Below are 17,793 nucleotides of genomic sequence, written 5' to 3'. Positions count from 1 at the left end.
CAGTATAGACAAATGGGTTTCATAATATATTATGTTCCTCTACCTCAAAATATCTTTGAAATCTTAGACAAGCCAGAACTGCTTCAAAGAAGTTGGTTTTGACTAATCAGGCAAAAAGTGAAGTTTCAAGGAAAAGAAGCTAGGAATTTTTATTTTTCTGAGAGAAAGAAAACAGATTAATACCCAAGGACAAACAAAAAGATAAGTATCTGATGGAAATATGTGTGGTAATGAGAAAAACAATTTTCAAATTCATTTTCAGAAGTTTTTATTTTGTGGAAAAGAGCAGAATGTTCAAAAAATTGAAAATAATTTAAATGTAACATGGACTTCCTCCTTTGAAAACTATTTGTTTTCTTTGGAAAGGAAAATATTTAAGTCAGAAGAATAAGAGAAAATATTATTGACAAGTAGGTATTTGGAAATAATTTTTAAAAAGGAAAAAGTGCTGAGATACAGAAAATCCAGATGAGCAACCCAGAGAGTGATAAATCCAATTTTCTTTGAATTTAGATTGGCTAAACGAGTAAAAAGAAGAGAGAGAGAGAGAAGAAAAACTACCCAGTAACATAACATGTTTATAGAGTTCTTAAGAGCAGAAAACACCATCTAGCAAAAGACCAGAATAAATTTGAATAAAATTTCTGCGAGCAAGAAAAATAAGACGGGAAGCATGAAAAGATACGGAATGCAAAATAATTTTTATTTTCTTTTGAGCCAGCATATGTCTTAAGGACCTAGGCTACCACAGTTCTTGTATCTTTAATGTTTTGTCTGCCATAAATAATACTACTAAACAAAAGTTAATTTTCCATTTCTTCTCTATTGAAAGCTGTTGAGCAATCAAAAACAAAAGCCGAAGGGAAGGAGAAATCTTTGTAGCTGGGTATAGCACCTTTAGTCTGACTCCAGCCAAAGCTGCCTCTCCCCAGAGTTCCCAGATATGAGTAATTCATATCTCTGAATTAGGGAAAAGTAAGAGGAGCAATCCTAGTTTAAGTTTGAAGCCTATTATAAACAGAATTAGTATTGCCTTGGGACCAATCTATGTGCAACAGTTCTGATAATTCCTGATAAAGTTCGCTGGCCATGAAGTTCAGTGTGTACCATTGTCTCTGCATCTGCTGTTCGTGTTATTGGTCAATTGTTTGAATTTAATAGTTGTGTCTGCAGTGTAACAAATAACATACTTTCCCTCACTGAAAAATTTTGTGCTGATTTTAATTAATGGTTGCCCTGAGCTTGATTTAGTGATTTCAGAAAATGGATTTTCTTTCTTTGTGTTTAAACATTCAACACAGTATCTGCTTGATTACTTTTTTTTAGTGCTCACAAATGCACTTTTAACTATAATTAGAATACAAACAAAACATTCTTATCTCTTTTTAGCCTTTAGATAGAATTCTGTCAAGATTGCCTATGTCTTTGAAAACAAAGTTTTGGAAGACCCATTTGTTTTCATCAAAAAAGAACTGCAAGCCGTAAATTAGTTGTTTTGTGTTAGAACTTTTTCTGCATGTAAGGCTTAGCAATTAGCTTGAAGAGGTTGAAGAAACATCTGTTTTATGTCTGTCATTCAACAGAGACTCTGCATGGACAGGAGCATATGTCTGAGCTCTCCGAAAGGCTGCTCACCTTACCTGCTGGTTACCACACAACTTAGTCTTCTGGCCCGACAAGGTATCTAGGCAGAAAGTTTAATTTTTTTTTCCTCTGGCTAAAAATAAAAAAGTTCTTAATTAAGAACCAAGAAATGACAAGCCACTTCATTTTCAAATAATAGATGTAGTTTACCTCTTTAGCACATTGAGGATGCTAATTGGTAGATAGCAAATGGCAAACACCAAAAGCACAACCATCAACATCCGGGCTGTTTTCCTTCTGGCTCGGATCTGCTTTATTTCAGCGGCCACCGCGCTTATCCTAGACTTGGTCTGTTGTCCTGGCCCTCGAGGCTGTGAAACAGGCTGCAGGGGCTTCCATTTTCTCTGAACTACAGATGATGTTCCAGGGATCTGAAAGGAGAAGAGAATCTTTATTGCTATCTGCTTAGGAAAGTCCCACTTTGCAGATTTAATTAGAAGACAGTCAGGAAAGTGTCCCAGACGCTCGAGGTCTGGGAGATTTGAGTGCCTGTTTCTCCAGAACATTTATTGAGCTGAGTATGTTGTTGGCATTCACTCAGTGCGATGCCAAATAGGAGTTTGGGTGGAAAAAAGTTAAAACATCACAATTTTGTTAAGTCTAAAGAGAGCTCTACATGGAAAAGATATCTCCTTGTAAAAAGGGAAAAACGTGTGGAAGGAGAATGGTAAAGGGATGGCGACCATATTATCTTAATAGAAATTCTTTACCTAAGTTTAAAGAGAAGGAAAATCTGCAGGTGATGTCAAAGTAACATGAATGGATTTTTTTTTTTTCATGCATCAATACTGCCATCTGCTGCCGGGCAGAGAGATAGGACGTAACTACCTATTGCTTTCTATTAGGTTTTCTGCTTAAGTTTGGACAAAGCAAACCTTTGAATGAAAGAAATAAGAAAACCAGTCAAATGTTCTCTGTTGTTCACTGTTTATAGTGATGAAATTGTTTGAAACCAATTTTGTGGTGCAGCTCTTTAAAATGCACAGAAGGACAGTGAGAATTCCTCGTGGTCTCGCATTAACATTTCAAATAGCTGGAATTTGTAATAACAGTTACACAAAACTTGTACTTTTCCATTTCTTTTCAGAAGTATTTTATAATAGCAGGGAGTCTCTCCAAGTATAATATTTTCTTAATTAAAAGCTCATGAAGATTGATAAGGTTTAGTGAACAAAACAATAAAATTCAGCATGCGTGATTGTTTTAATGAGGAAAATATGCCAACAAGCACAATATAAGGCCATCTTAGTTCTATTAAGATTGCCCAGCTGTTGCTTTTATCTCTGTGCTGCAAGCCAAGAGAGACCAATGTGTCCCTGTGGTCTCTGAATGGATGTTGGATGGATTCTGTTGCTTTTTACATCATAAGATAAAAGTCTATTAGATAATCTTTAACTTGAGAACTGAAATTTACTTTGATGTCCACACAGATAAATTAATAAGATGCTCCCTTTGACCATTTTTTCTCTTGAAAAAGAGGCAAATGATGTTAATGCAAACCTTCCCTTAAGTAGAAAACATCTGATAAATTATTTCTCTCCTGACTCTTCCTGTACTGTTACGTAGAGTTTTCACATAGTGGAAGTTCAATTTAGTCTTTTAATCTATTGGTTGGGGGATAGGAGCTGGGAATCCTCCCTCCTCTTTGACTCTCTTTTTAATAGCAATTTAAAAAAATAACTGACAAGAGCCAGCAATGGATGCTGGAAAGTTCCAAAAGACTTCTAGCATGAAAACCCTGTGAGTGTCTGCTAAGTGATTTTGAACTGTTTTCTAAATGATTTCTCAAAGATATTTAAACTTTAGTGATTCCACCATTGAGTGCTCCCCTCAAGGAAAGAACCAATATTCTGCATCTGATGATTTCAGCAATCATCAGAAACAGTTCCCATAAAGAGAAACTGCCATGGGGAGCAGAGTTATGGTCCTTGCAAAGGGAAAAATATATAGCAATGCCCCTTTTAGATGATGACCTAAATAAGGACAAAAGATGCTTAATTCTGTACTTACTTTGAGGACACATGAATTTCTCCACTGATAAGCTGTCCAGAGAAACTGAGTGTCTAGAGGAGCTCAACATAAACTTAATAGGAATCATTGATATTAGCTGAGCTACAGAAACTATGCACTAATATAATCTCGAGTAATCCCTAATACATCCCTAAAAGTAGATTGTAAATCCCATTTTACAGATTTTGATCAAGCAAACACTGAGAAGAACTAAATAAAATATCCAAGTCCATATCTTTACAATAATCTCAAGCCAGAATTTGCACTCAAGTTTATCTGACTACAAAGTTCATCTTTTTACATTATGGTGCAATGTTTCCCTTTATAAACTTAAACACAACAGTAGTTAGTAAATCCTTGAATACTTGCCTAGTTACATAAAAGCAGTAATAATCATACAAGAGAACTTTGAAAGATCCAGCCTGGAAGGCTGTCCTTGTGGGAAGGTCTTTCTTCTGCCATATCAGTGAGGGCTCAATGATCTCTGACTGTGGAAAGTGTCCCTGCACACACACACCACTTTGATTCCACTGTTATAAATAAACTGTATACATCCTCTTAGACACAAAAATACATCCTGAAAGAGGTATTACCAGTTACAAACTGGAAATATCATGTACATGATGGACCTTAAAACCCACCCTGTCTTAAGAAGTATTTTTTGACCAGGATGAGGTTATAAGGAAAGAGCAAACATGCTAAAGACATTAAAAAGGAAAGAAGAGAATATTATAGTCAATAAATTTACCAACTTACATGAAATTCACAAATACACTAAAAATCAAAAATTACCAAAACTGACACTGTACTTACAAGTTTGGGTACAAAATATCTCCAGGCCTATCTATAATATATAGGTTTATTAATAAATTCTATCCAACAGCAAAGAATCAATAATACCAATCTTGTTCAGACTCTCTATGAAATTTATAAAAAAGATAATATTTTCTAACCAATTTTGTGAAGTCACAGTTACCTTGATAATCAAAGATATGACAACAAAAGAAAGCCAACAGCTAAGTAGCCCTCATGAACAAAGATAAAAAGCTCCTTAAAACTATGTTATCAAAGTCAGCAATATACAAATAGGATAATACAGTTTGCTCAATTAGATTTATTTTAGCAATACAGTGTTGGCTTAACATTCAAAAAACAAACCATATAATTTATGATAGTAACAGTATAAAAGAAAAAAGTGATCATTTCAACAGATAAAGAAAAAAAAACAGTGTAAAAATTCAACACCCGTTTATGACAAAAATTCTTAGTTAAGTAGTAATGGAAGGAAACTTTCTCAACCTGATAAAGGGCATCTACAAAAAGCATTTAGCTACCATCCTACTAAATGGTGAAAGATGAACCCTTCAAGATTAGGAACAAGTAATGAATTTTTCTCTCACCACTTCTACTCAACATTGTACTGGAATTTGTAGACAGTGCGAGAAGACAAGAAAAATACATAAAATGCATACAGATTTATTTTATTGAGAAGAAATTATTGCTTACAAAAAAATCCTAAAGAATCTACAAAACACCTAAGTGAACTATAAAGGAACTTAGAGTAATGCAGTACACTAAATTAATAAACAAAAATCAATTGCATTTCTATACACTGACAATAAACAAATAGAAAAATAAATTATAAAACAAAAGCTTTAATAACAAAAGAATGTATTTTTAGGCATACATTTAATAAAATGTGAACAAAATATGTATACAGAAAGCTATGAAACATTGCTGAGCGATATTAAAGACTTAAATAAATGAAGACATTCACCATGTCTGTGGATTAGAAGATTTAATATGAAAATTCTCCCCAAATTGATCTATAGACTCAATGCAATCTATTCCATTAAAATCACAGCAGTCTTTTTTGAAGAAGTTGAAGCACTAATTTTAAATTTTTTATGAAAATGCAAAGGACCTGGAAAAGCCAAAACAATTTCAAAAGAGAGCAAAGTTGCAGGACTTTTATTATCTGATTTCAAGACTTAAAATAAAGGTAAAGTGTGTGTTTATGTATGTTGTGATTGTGTGTATCTCTGAGCACCAGTCTGACGTATGCCTTTGCAATTTATCTCATTAAGAAAGTGTTTGAGAAAGAGACATACAAAAGGGTATGGAGTTGTGAAGAGACCTAGCAAAGTGTCGTTTAGTAGCCAGGGAAAGGAGCACAACTCTTCAAAGAAAAGAGAAGTAGAAAGACATATAGGACATCCATGGGAAGGAAGTAAATGAACAATGAAACCATGAACAACATTACTTAATGTTGCCAAAATATCGAGCAAGAAAACTTTAGGAAAATATTCTTGAGAAATCATCGGTTACTCTAGGCCAGGCATGGTAGCTCACAGCTATAATCCCATAACTCAAGGAGGCTGAGATGGAAGGATTGCTTGAGGCCAGGAGTTCGAGACCAGCCTGGGCAACCTAGTGAGAACTCCATCTCTACAAAAATTAAAAAATTAGCAGGGCATGGTGATGCATCCCTATAGTCCCAGCTACTAAGGAGGTTGAAGCAGGAGGATTGCTTGAGTCTAGGAATTTGAGGCTGCAGTGAGCTATGCTTGCACCACTGCACTGGAGCCGGTCCAACAAAGCAAGACCCTGCCTATAGAATAAGAATAAGAATAAGAATAAGAAGAAGAAGAAGAAGAAGAGGAGGAGGAGAAAAATCACTGATGACTTTAGTGAAAGCTGTTTCACTATAGTGATGAAATTTGAAGGCAGATGAAGTAGGCTGAGAAATCAGTGGAAATGGGAGGGTGAAAAAAGAGAGACAAGTGGAAATAAATCAAGAATTTTATCTGGAAGTGGGAAGAGTAGAGAGTTAATTTGGTAGTTTGGTAGCTAGAAGGCTCTGAGAATTTGTATGATACATTTTCTTAGCACTTAACAAATGCCTGCTCTAGGAGGACAAGTCTGCTTTACTCTGGACTCATCACCCATTTCATCATCATAAAGTGCAACAGACTTGGTAGACTTGGACTGTCTTATATGAAACAATACCCTGGTTATGTTTCACTGCTTGAAACAGCAGGGCATAGGGGACTTTTTCTTGTCCCTCACCTCAATACATTTGAGGATGACTGTGCTCCAACATCCAGTGACTTTTTCCCACCAAACTCTACAACTTCTTTACACATTTTTTTTCACCTTAGTACTGCTCTGTTATAATTGAGATTCACATGCTAAATTCTTATGATGAGGATTGTAATTGTCTTTTTCCTTTCCCTTAACTGCATCCTCACAATAAATAGCTCTGCTTTGAGAGTCTACAGATAGCTCTTATGAACTAAAACCACAATGCCTGATCTTCTCACCCAACACCCACAACCTATGGTTCCTGTCCATTGTTCAGCATTAGATCTATTGTCTTGTAACATTATTCCATCACACACTCTATTAGCTCTTCTTTATAGAAATTAGTTTTCCCTGTCCATTCTCAGATCTCATATATGGGTTTCACTGAACACACTCTCTCATTTTCTGCACTTCTATGGACCTTAAAATCTTTAGTCATAAACAACCCTAGGGTAGTGCCTGTTATATATACACTCTTGTTACATCAACATGTTAAATTGTGTGTTTAACCTTTTTTCTTTCCCTGTCTCAGCAAAATAATTTTGTAAAAGAAATTTCTTCTATCTTTTAACTTTTGTTATTTTAAAAAATTCATCTTTTTCTCTTTCCTTTTTAAAAACAGATTTACTGATATAATATTTATATATTATAAAATTTACCCTTTTAAGGGGTACAAATAAGTGGTTTTTAGACTATTCACAGAGTTGTGCAACCATCACAGCATCACTATCTAACTGCAGAACATTTTTTCACCCCAAAATGAAGCTGCAAACCCATTAGCAGTCATTCCCCATTGTTCCCTCCTGCCAGCCTCTGCCAAGCACAAATCTTTTTGCCTTTATAATTTTACCTATTCTCGATGTTGCATGCAAATAGAATCAGATAATATGTAGCCTTTGAGTTAAGTTTTGTATATGGTGTGAGGTGGAGTCCAACTCCATTCTTTTGCATGTGGCTATAGAGTTGTCCTACCACCATTTGTTGTCAAAACTATGATTTCCCCTGTTGAATTGTGTTAGAACCCTTGTCCAAAATCAATTGAGCATACATATAAAGACTTACTTGTTACAATGAATTCTATTTCATTGATTCAAAGGACTATCAGCATGCAAGTACTGCACTGTTTTGATTACTGTAGCTTTATATTAAGATTTGACAGTAGGAAGTAAGTTTTCCAACTTGTTTTTCTTTTACAAGATTATTTTGGCTATTCTCTGTCTCTTGCATTTCCATATTAATTTTTGAATTAGTTTGCCAATATTTGCAAACAAAAAAAAAAGACATCTGGGATTTTGATAGGGATTATATTGAATCTATATATCAATTTTGAAATTATTTCTATTTTAATAAGAATAATTCTTCACATCCATAAACACAGAATATCTTTCTGTTTATTTAGTCCTTTAATTTTTCAGTGATATCTTGTTGTTATAAGTATACAAGTTGTGTATAGATTTAGTATCCCTTCTCTGAAATGCTCGAGACCAGAAGTGTTTCAAAGTTTGGATGTTTTTTATTTTGAAACATTTTCAAATACATAATGAGATATCTTGGGGATGGGACACCTTATATACATAGACTGAAGGTAATTTTATACAATATTTTTTAATAATTTTGGCCATGGACCAAAGCTTTGGCTGTATTTTGACTGTTACGTGTCACACGACGTCAGGTGTAAAATTTTCCACCTGTGGCATCATGTTGGCACAGAAAAAGTTTTGGATTTTGGAGCATTTCAAATTTAAGGCTTTCAGATTAGGGATTCTCAACTTGTAATACATGTGAATCAAGGACTGTGGCTGGTAAATTTTCTAAGACTAACTATGGTGATGAAGAACAAGATTGTAGAGGAATGAATGAACTACTTGATGGTTGAGTGGATGTAGTTCTGAACAGATTCTCATTTTCACTCTGGGCATTTCTTTTGCTGCATTTTATATATGTACTTGGTATATTGTTTTTTCATTTTCATTGATTTAACACTATTTTCTAACTTTCTCTGTGATTTCTTCTTTTATCTATTGGTTATTTAAAAGGTCCTGAGAACCTTCTGTAACTATGGTTGACTCATTGAAGTTGCTGATAGTTATGGTTGCTAGTGATATTCATATATAAGGATTGAAAATATTGCAGGAACATTATATATTTGTGTTATTGATCTTGTCAATATGTTATTCATTTTTAATAATCTAGAACTATTTTCTTTTGATTATTTTTATTGCCTATATAGGGACTAGAACCACATCATTTAATAGAGGCACCTTGTTTTGTGGATAAGATAATTTTCTTCCTGGATAGGATAATTTTTTCCCTGGATCTTTGACACTTATGTTAGAATACTCAGAAATACAGTGAATCCATAATTCTCTTTTGGGGGGATTATAACTACTGCATGGAATCTATTTTCCTATAGTATCTGGACTTTCCCTAAATATATTTTACTAGGTTAAAGCCTCCTATCACCTACACTTATTTTATTAAATTGTTTCTGAAGTATTTTATTCCTTCTGTTGCTTTTTTATTCTATATTTTGCTGCTATTTAAAATAAATTTTTTGTTAATTTCATTTTGAATTGTTCTTTGCTAGTGTATGGAGATGAAATTGATTTTTGAATATTAATCTTTTATCCTGAAAACTTGCTGAACTCATTTATTTGCTCTAATGTACTTTTTTTGGATGTGGATGCTTTGTGATTTTCTATATACAAGATTATGTAATCTATGAGAAGAGATAGTTTACATCTTAATTTGCAAACTTGACGCCTTTTATTTTTATTATTATTAATATTATTTCTTGACTAATTGCCCTGTAGAGAATCAATTCTATTCAATATTGAATGGAAATGGTTATAGCAGACATTTTTTGTCTTGCTCCTGATCTTAGTAGGGAAGCATTGTCTTTCACCATTAAGTATGATGTTAATTGTGAAGTTTTTATAGCTGCCCTCTATCAAATTTAGAAAGTTCCTTTATTGCTAGTTTGTTGAGTGGGTTTTTTTTGTTTGTTTGTTTTTCAGCTCATTAAGGGGGTACAAAAGATCAGGCTATATACATTGCCCATGCCTCCCCATCCCCCCAAGTCTGAGCTTTAGTTGTGTCCATTCCCTAGACAGTGCACATCACTCTCATCATATAGGTGTGCACTCCTCCCCTCCCCCCACCCCATCCCCCCCAGAGAGAACTTCAAACGTGTCCATTCCCCAGGCAGTGCGCATCGCACTCATCAAGTAGGTATACACCCATCCCTTCCACCCAGCCCCGACCTCTGTCCAATACCCAATTGGTGTGAATCCCAAATGTGCACTCAGGGAAACCAGTTTGCTGGTGAGTACATGTGGTGCTTGTTTTTCCATTCTTGGGATACTTCACTTAATAGAATGGGTTCCAGCTCACTCCAGGAGAACCAAAGAGATGCCATATCGCCATCATTTCTAATAGCTGAGTAATATTCCATGGTATACATATACCACATTTTGCTAATCCATTCATGAATCGATGGGCATTTGGGTTGTTTCCACATCTTTGCGATTGTGAATTGTGCTGCTATAAACATTCGGGTGCAGGTGTCTTTTTTATAGAATGACTTTTGTTCTTCTGGGTAGATGCCCAGTAATGGGATTGCTGGATCGAATGGTAGGTCTACTTGAATCTGTTTAAGGTATCTCCACATTGCTTTCCACAGGGGCTGCACTAGTTTACAGTCCCACCAGCAGTGTATGAGAGTACCTGTCTCTCCACACCCACGCCAACATGTATAGTTTTGGGACTTTTTGATAAAGGCCGTTCTCACTGGAGTTAAGTGATATCTCATTGTGGTTTTGATTTGCATTTCCCTGATGATTAGAGATGTTGAACACTTTTTCATATGTTTGTTAGCCATTTTTATATCTTCTTTTGAAAAATTTCTATTCATGTCCTTTGCCCACTTTTTGATAGGGTTGTTCGATTTTTTCTTACTGATTTTCCTGAGTTCTAAATAGATTCTTGTTATCAGTCCTTTATCTGATGTGTAGTATGCGAAAATTTTTTCCCATTCTGTAGGTTGTCTATTTACCATGCTCATGGATCGGTAGAATCAACATTGTTAAAATGTCTATACTGCCCAAAGTTATCTACAGATTCAATGCAATCCCTATTAAATTACCAACATCTTTTTTCACAGACATAGAAAAAATAATTTTACGCTTTGTATGGAACCAGAGAAGACCCCGTTTAGCAAAAGCAATATTAAACAACAAAAACAAAATGGGAGGTATTAATTTGCCAGACTTCAAACTTTACTACAAGGCTGTGGTTCTAAAAACAGCCTGGTACTGGCACAAGTGCCGAGACACAGACCAGTGGAACAGAACAGAAAATCCAAATATAAAACCATCCTCATATAGCCATCTAATCTTTGACAAAGCAGAAAAAAACATACTCTGGGGAAAAGATTCCTTATTTAATAAATGGTGCTGGGAAAACTGGATATCCACATGTAGAAGACTAAAACAGGACACACAGCTCTCACCCCTCACAAAAATCAAATCACGGTGGTTAACAGACTTAAACCTTAGGTCAGAAACTATTAGAATTCTAGAAGAAAACGTAGGTAAGACTCTTACAGACATTGGCCTAGGCAAAGAATTTATGAAGAAGACCCCTAAGGCAATCACAGCAGCAACAAAAATAAATAAATGGGACCTGATCAAATTAAAAAGCTTCTGCACAGCCAAAGAAACTGTTGAGTGGTTTTAACATGAAAGAATAATGTATTTTGTCAAACGCTTTTACTACATGTATCAAAATGATTGTGTGGTTTTTGACTTTTATTCTATTAATATGATGTGTTACATTAATTGATTTTCATATATTAAACCCACTTTGCATTCTGGGTTAAATCACACTTGGTCATCATGTATAACCCTTTTTATTTATATTTTTATATCATGTATAACTATTTTTACATATGGTTGGATTTGGTTTGATAAGATCTTGTTGAATACTTTCACATCTATAGTCATAACTATAATAGTTTGTATTTTATTTTTTGTAATGTCTGTGGTGTTAGTATCAGGGAAATTCTGGCCTCAAGGTCTGAAATGGGGAGTATTTCCTCCTCTTATATTTTTTGGAAGCTTATGAAGGATTGGTATTAATACTTCTTTAAATGTTTGGTTGAATTCAATGGTGAATCCTCCTGGGTTTTTTCTTTGGGAAGTTTCTTGATTACTTATTCAATCTCTTTACTTCTTATAGGTCTTTTCAGATATTCTAATTGTTCTTGAGTCAATTTCAGTAGTTTGTGTCTTTCTGTGAAATTGTTCACTTCATCTAGGTTATCTAATTTGTTGGCATAAAATTGTTCGTAACACTCTTATCCATATTTCTGTAGTGTCAGTAGTGATGTCTCCTCTTTCACTTCTGATTTTAGTATTTTGACTCTTTTCTCTTCATCCTTGGCTAATTTAGGAAAAGGTTTGTCATTTTCTCTGATCTTTTCAAAGTCCTAACTTTCAGTTTTATTATTTTTTTCCTATTGTTTTCTATGCCTCATTTATTTCCATACTAATCTTTATTACTTCCTTCCTACTATTTGCTTTTTTTTTTTAAGTCTTTTCTTCTTTTTCTAATTTCTTAAGGTGTAACTTTAGGTATTGATTTGAAATCTTTCTTCTTTTTAAACATAGATGCACGTTTTGATATGCTGTGTTTTCATTTTCATTGATTTAAAACTATTTTCTAAATTTCCTTTTTTTACCTATTTGTTATTTAAAAGAGTAATGCTTAATTCCCATATAATTATGAATTTCTCAAATTTCTTTCTATAGTTAATTTCTAATATAATTCCATGTGGTAGGAAAATGTATTTTTATTATTTTAATTATTTAAAAAGTATTGAGACTTGCTTTATGGCCTATCATCTGATCCAGCCTGGAGAATATACTATATGCACTTAGTATAAATGTGTATTCTTTTATTTTTGGTGGTATGTTCTATTGACATCTGTTAAGTCCAGGGGTTGATTATTTTGTTTAACTCTCTATATCTTTATTGATCTTCTGCCTGGTTTTTCTATATAGTACTGAAAGTGAAATATTAAAGTTTTCAACTACAATTGTTGAATTGTCTATTTATCCTTCCAGTTCTATTAGTGTTTCCTCTGTGTATTTTGGGTTTCAGTTATTAAGTGCATATATGTTTACAATTTGTGTATCTTCCTCATGGATTGATTCTTTCAATGTTATTTCAATGTCCATCTTTGTCTATAGTACTACTTTTTGTTAAAGTTTCTTTTGTCTAATTTTAGTATACCCACTTCAGCTCTCTTTTGATTACTATTTGCATGGTGCATCTTTTTCATCATTTTACATTTAACATATTTGTATATTTGAATATGAAGTATGTCTCTTACAGGTGTTGTAAATTTGGATCATGATCTTTTAAAAAATTTTTCTTGGTTGTATCTATTCTGCCAATCTATGCCTTTTAATTGGAGTATTTTATTGATTTATATTTAATGTAATTATTGAGAAAATACAATTTACATCTGCCATTTTGCTATTTGTGTCTATATATACCATTGTGTTCCTCTATTTCTTCATATCTGCTTTGTGTTAAATAGATATTTTCTAGTATATCATTTTAATCCTCTTGTTTCTTTCACTATATACATTTTTAAAATATTTTCTTAGCAGTTACACTGGGGACTACAATTAGCATCTTAATTGAAATAATCTACCTGAATTAATGTCAACTTAACTTCAATAGTGTAAAAAACTTTGCTTCAATATATCTCCATCCCCTCCTCCTTCCTTTGAATTACATCTGCATACATTATATACTGAATGTTTATAATCTTATAATTATTGTTTTATGCAGTTGTCTTTTAATTAATATAAGAGAAGAAAAGAATTATAAAAATATTTTATACCATCTTTTATATTAATTGCATAGTTACCTTTACTGGTGCTCTTCATTTTTTTGTGTGAACCTGAGTTACTGCCTTCCTGATTCTGCCTCTGCAATTACAATTTGTTGTCCATTTCCTCATACTAGACTGTTTTTTCGTCACTTAACACTATTTATCTTAAGTTCTGTTAGAATAGTGTTGGAAAATAAAGGGCAGCAGAAGAGACTGTGATAAAAGCTAGAAACGGGAAGGTCTTTCCCAGTTCTTGGAAAGTTGAAATGTAGTTTCAGACTCTAATATCTATTACAGTTCATATCTAGTGCTTCACACAGTACCTGGCACATATTAAGTGCTTAACAAATATTTGTGAAATGGATTAACATGAGTACACACAATGATTAAGATTTAAGTGTTGAATTATCTGAAGGCTCAGAACTGAAAAGAATGTTGACAGAGGCACACAGAGCCAAGCAAGCTAAGATTAAGAAGTTCTTGAGTTTTAGAGAAGTCTGCAGAATTTTGTGACTGAACAAGTTCTCTGAGGCACATTACCAAGAAAAGAGAGAATTTAAGTAATTCATTACAGCAAAGTGCTAGCTAGTTCTTTTAATGAGGCTTAAACTTCTTAAGAAAGTCAGACAAGGACGAACAATTTACTCACTAATAACCTTACACTTACTAATTCAAAAGCATATACCAGATTTCATGCATCTCTGTAATTTCAAGCAAATACGACAGGCCTTTCATTTGATGGCTCACTTGATGTAGCCTATGGCACACATAATGCCTTAAGACTCTGTTTATAGACACTAACAGTTGGAAATTGAGAGTTGCTCAAGCAGAATTCTATATAATCACCCATTTGGGGTTAATTTACTTTATTGTGGCTGCTACAGTGAGCTCAGCTGAACTTGGCATTTTCCATTGCAATCTGTTTTGTAAATGATTTTAGTTTCACAGCTCAGGCATTTTACTGCAAATCTTCTGAGTCATGAGGCTTATACTAACCAGGACAATTCATGAAAAGAATGTGGATTATCTAAGCTTATAATACAATTTATTTTTTTTTTTTGAATTTATTTTAGAGTTTGGAATATTGAGAACCAGAAGCTAATAAATAATGAAGAAGTAAATTGTTTGGGGTTTGGGAGTCATCCATTTATTCAAGAAATATTTTTTGAACCTTTTGTCTGGCAAGGTACCATATAAAGTTTGGTGATATGATGGTGACAAGACAGATACATGTACAACCCTTAAGGAGTTTTAAAGGTATGCCAATTTGTAAATAATGGAGAAGAAATACAAGCATTTATTATATATGATGCACACCAACCAATAAAAATATAAAAATAGGGGATGATATTAACACTAACATTCCCTGTCAAAAGCTCAATCTAAATCTAAAATGCCTTTATCCCTACATGCTCGTTAAATGCTTTCTCCCCTTCGTGAAATTTTTACAATTCTAGTTTTTTTCTAAGAACTTTTATATGAACACATAGGAAATGGATTCCCTATGTTTTTCTTTATCTAAACTTTCCCAGCACTGTCTTATAGTCTTCTATTCACTTTTCTCTTACAAAGTGTTTTCTTAACATCTGTTATGTTCTGAGCATGTGCTCACTGGAGGAATACAAAGATGAAGGCTAGAGTGTGCTGTCTTTACCTTAGGAGAGTAGAGGAGACAGACAAAACAGACACTATAATGCTATTTAAAAGTGTTATTAAAGAAGTGCATTTTATTAAAAAAACAGTCACATGCACCAATTCAGCCTGATAAACTCAAAGTATTGGCAATAAGTTTAGAGAAGGAGAGAAATACATCTCTAATAATTGTGGCATTTTAAGATAGAGTTTACAAAATACAGGAGGCTGAGCCATATTGTTTGTACTTTTGCAAACCACTGTAAGTGTTTGCTAGTGGGATTTCCTTCAAATCTCAAGGTTCAACTTAAATGTTACCTGCCCTCGATTAGATACCTCTTCACTACCCTTCACTCTGATTTACTGTGCTTATATTTATTAAGGTAATTCTCACCCTGAATCTGACTATTCCCTTCCTCTAGACTATGAAATTCCTCAATGGCAAAACTGGAGCTTTTAGCTTTTGTGAAACATGTATGCAAAATATATGTGATAAATATCTGATGAATGAATAATTGAGTGAATACAAGCTTTCACTGATATAACAGAATTATCTAACAAACTGCAGTAACCTCAAATCAGTGTTACAAAAACTTCTTAAAATTCTACATTCTGCCTGATTCTTCTACTCTTCTAAAAACTGAGATCTTTGAAGTTGGAGATTTAACCCATATGTTAAAATGTATTACATAAATCTCATCAAAAATATAATCTTCTTGACTTACAGTCTCAGAAAACCATAAAGAAATTTTTATTTACTGTTTCTCATAAAAAGCAAAATTAATGTTACTTCTGGACAAAAATCAAGTCAATTCATCACAGAAGTTAAATTTAGGTTTAAACTTGAAAGTCCTTGAGGCAGGTCATAAAATACTTTCTCTAAATATCACTCTAAAAACTGCCTAGGCATGTAGCCTAGGCATGTAACCATGGCTAGAGCCTTATTATTTCAGAACACACAATACTTTGCTGAACATGTTATGTTGGTTCGGAACATCTTTAAATTTTGTTTGTAAGCAATCCTAAAGAAAACACAAGCAAGTTATTTGAAATTACATACCTGTCGGCACCACAGTTTACGAAATATTTGCAGATAAGCCAATACCATAAGACACAGTGGTGCCATGTATGTCACCAAAAAGAAACAGATATGATACATCTTGGGGTAAATTTCACCTGAGAAGAAAGTCAAAATAATAAAACTTTACATTACAATTGATGGATTTGTTAAAAGATACATCTGTCAATGTTTTTCTTCAAAGAATACATTTACTTTCTATATGCTTTCATTAGCATGTTATATACTCAACAGGGAAAATAATTTATAATAGTTAACTACTTACCTTTACTCAGTATATGTGTTTACTTATACCAAATGTAAAGTCTTAATTTCACTTAATGTACTTAGAAGGAAATAACAATTAGTCATTTCTTAATTTGTGATACCATAGTCTATCCAAAGTCAAGCATTCATTTTTTTCAAAGGTCTTTTATCTATCTTCATTATGTCTGGCTAATAAATAAAATTAATTTGGCTTGTCTTATACTTGCATTTACAAAAAGGGACATGACTCAATCAAAACCTAATGACTAATGCTTTGGTTAAAATGGGAAGAGAATATAAACTCAGTTAATTCCTCCTCATTAGTGTATCAATTCCCTGAGAAGTGGGAGGCTATTCCCAGTTGTACATCCAAATACACATGTGGAAAAATTTAATTTGGAAAACTAAATACAATAAAGGTTTTTTTGTTGATTTTCTGGAACATATACAAAATTCCTCTTTAAGCATGGTATGTCAATATGTATGTATGTATGTATGCATGTGCTTTCAATAAAAATAAGAATTTTAAGGGTTTTTAAAGTTTATTTTCAATCCAATAGGGTATTTACTTTTTTTATATTTATCTCCCTTATTAGGCATAAGCACCTATAGGATTGTAGTGATTTTTTTTTTAATCTATCATTAATTCTATACACACAGATGATACATATCACAGATCAGGCATTTACTACCAAGTCAACTAATCAATTAATTAATGGCATTGTGGCTTAATATTACTATTTTAGCTATTCTATATATCTATTATAAACTTTTTAATGGCTTTTAACTGACTTTTTATTTATTTTTTTATTTTATTTTATTATTTTATTTTTTTTAAAGACTAGTCAAGTGCAGTAGTGAGGAGGGGGGAAAGTAGTAGAACAAGGAGTTCAATCTGTAACTGACTGTAAACAATCAAGTGAGATAACTCACTACCTTCGGACCAGCCTTAACTGACTTTTTAAATGCTTCTGAAGATGTTTGCTTTGCACTACTATTTGAATATATCACAGTGGTCCATCTACTTTTACTGCAATGTAAAACAGGAAACAGCATATCCTACAGAGATTCCAGCATATTAAATCTAATAATTCAATATAATTCTAAATGAATACTCACACAACGAAGTTTGGGTGGCTTTTTTCTTTTAAAAATCACATGCTTTATTTTGACGAAACTATTTTGACTTTGATAT

The 17,793-nt window shown here is 33.2% G+C and overlaps 1 protein-coding gene across 2 annotated transcripts in view; it reads right to left on the bottom strand.

The window, feature by feature from the left end:
• The window catches only part of HCRTR2 (hypocretin receptor 2), a 101,186-nt gene that overhangs the window by 5,217 nt on the left and 78,176 nt on the right, over positions 1-17,793 (bottom strand). For both annotated transcript variants that reach the window (XM_069488430.1, XM_069488429.1), the window contains exons 4-5: positions 16,335-16,450; positions 1,795-2,015 (exon numbers count right to left, since the gene is read on the bottom strand). In XM_069488430.1, the coding sequence (XP_069344531.1) occupies positions 1,795-2,015; positions 16,335-16,450 (337 nt within the window). The remainder of the gene's footprint in view (positions 1-1,794; positions 2,016-16,334; positions 16,451-17,793) is intronic.

The sequence above is a fragment of the Eulemur rufifrons genome, chromosome 15, assembly GCF_041146395.1.
Source record: "Eulemur rufifrons isolate Redbay chromosome 15, OSU_ERuf_1, whole genome shotgun sequence".
NCBI lineage: Eukaryota > Metazoa > Chordata > Mammalia > Primates > Lemuridae > Eulemur > Eulemur rufifrons.
Note: the sequence above shows the minus strand (reverse complement) of the source record. Positions and strands in the feature narration are given on the sequence as shown.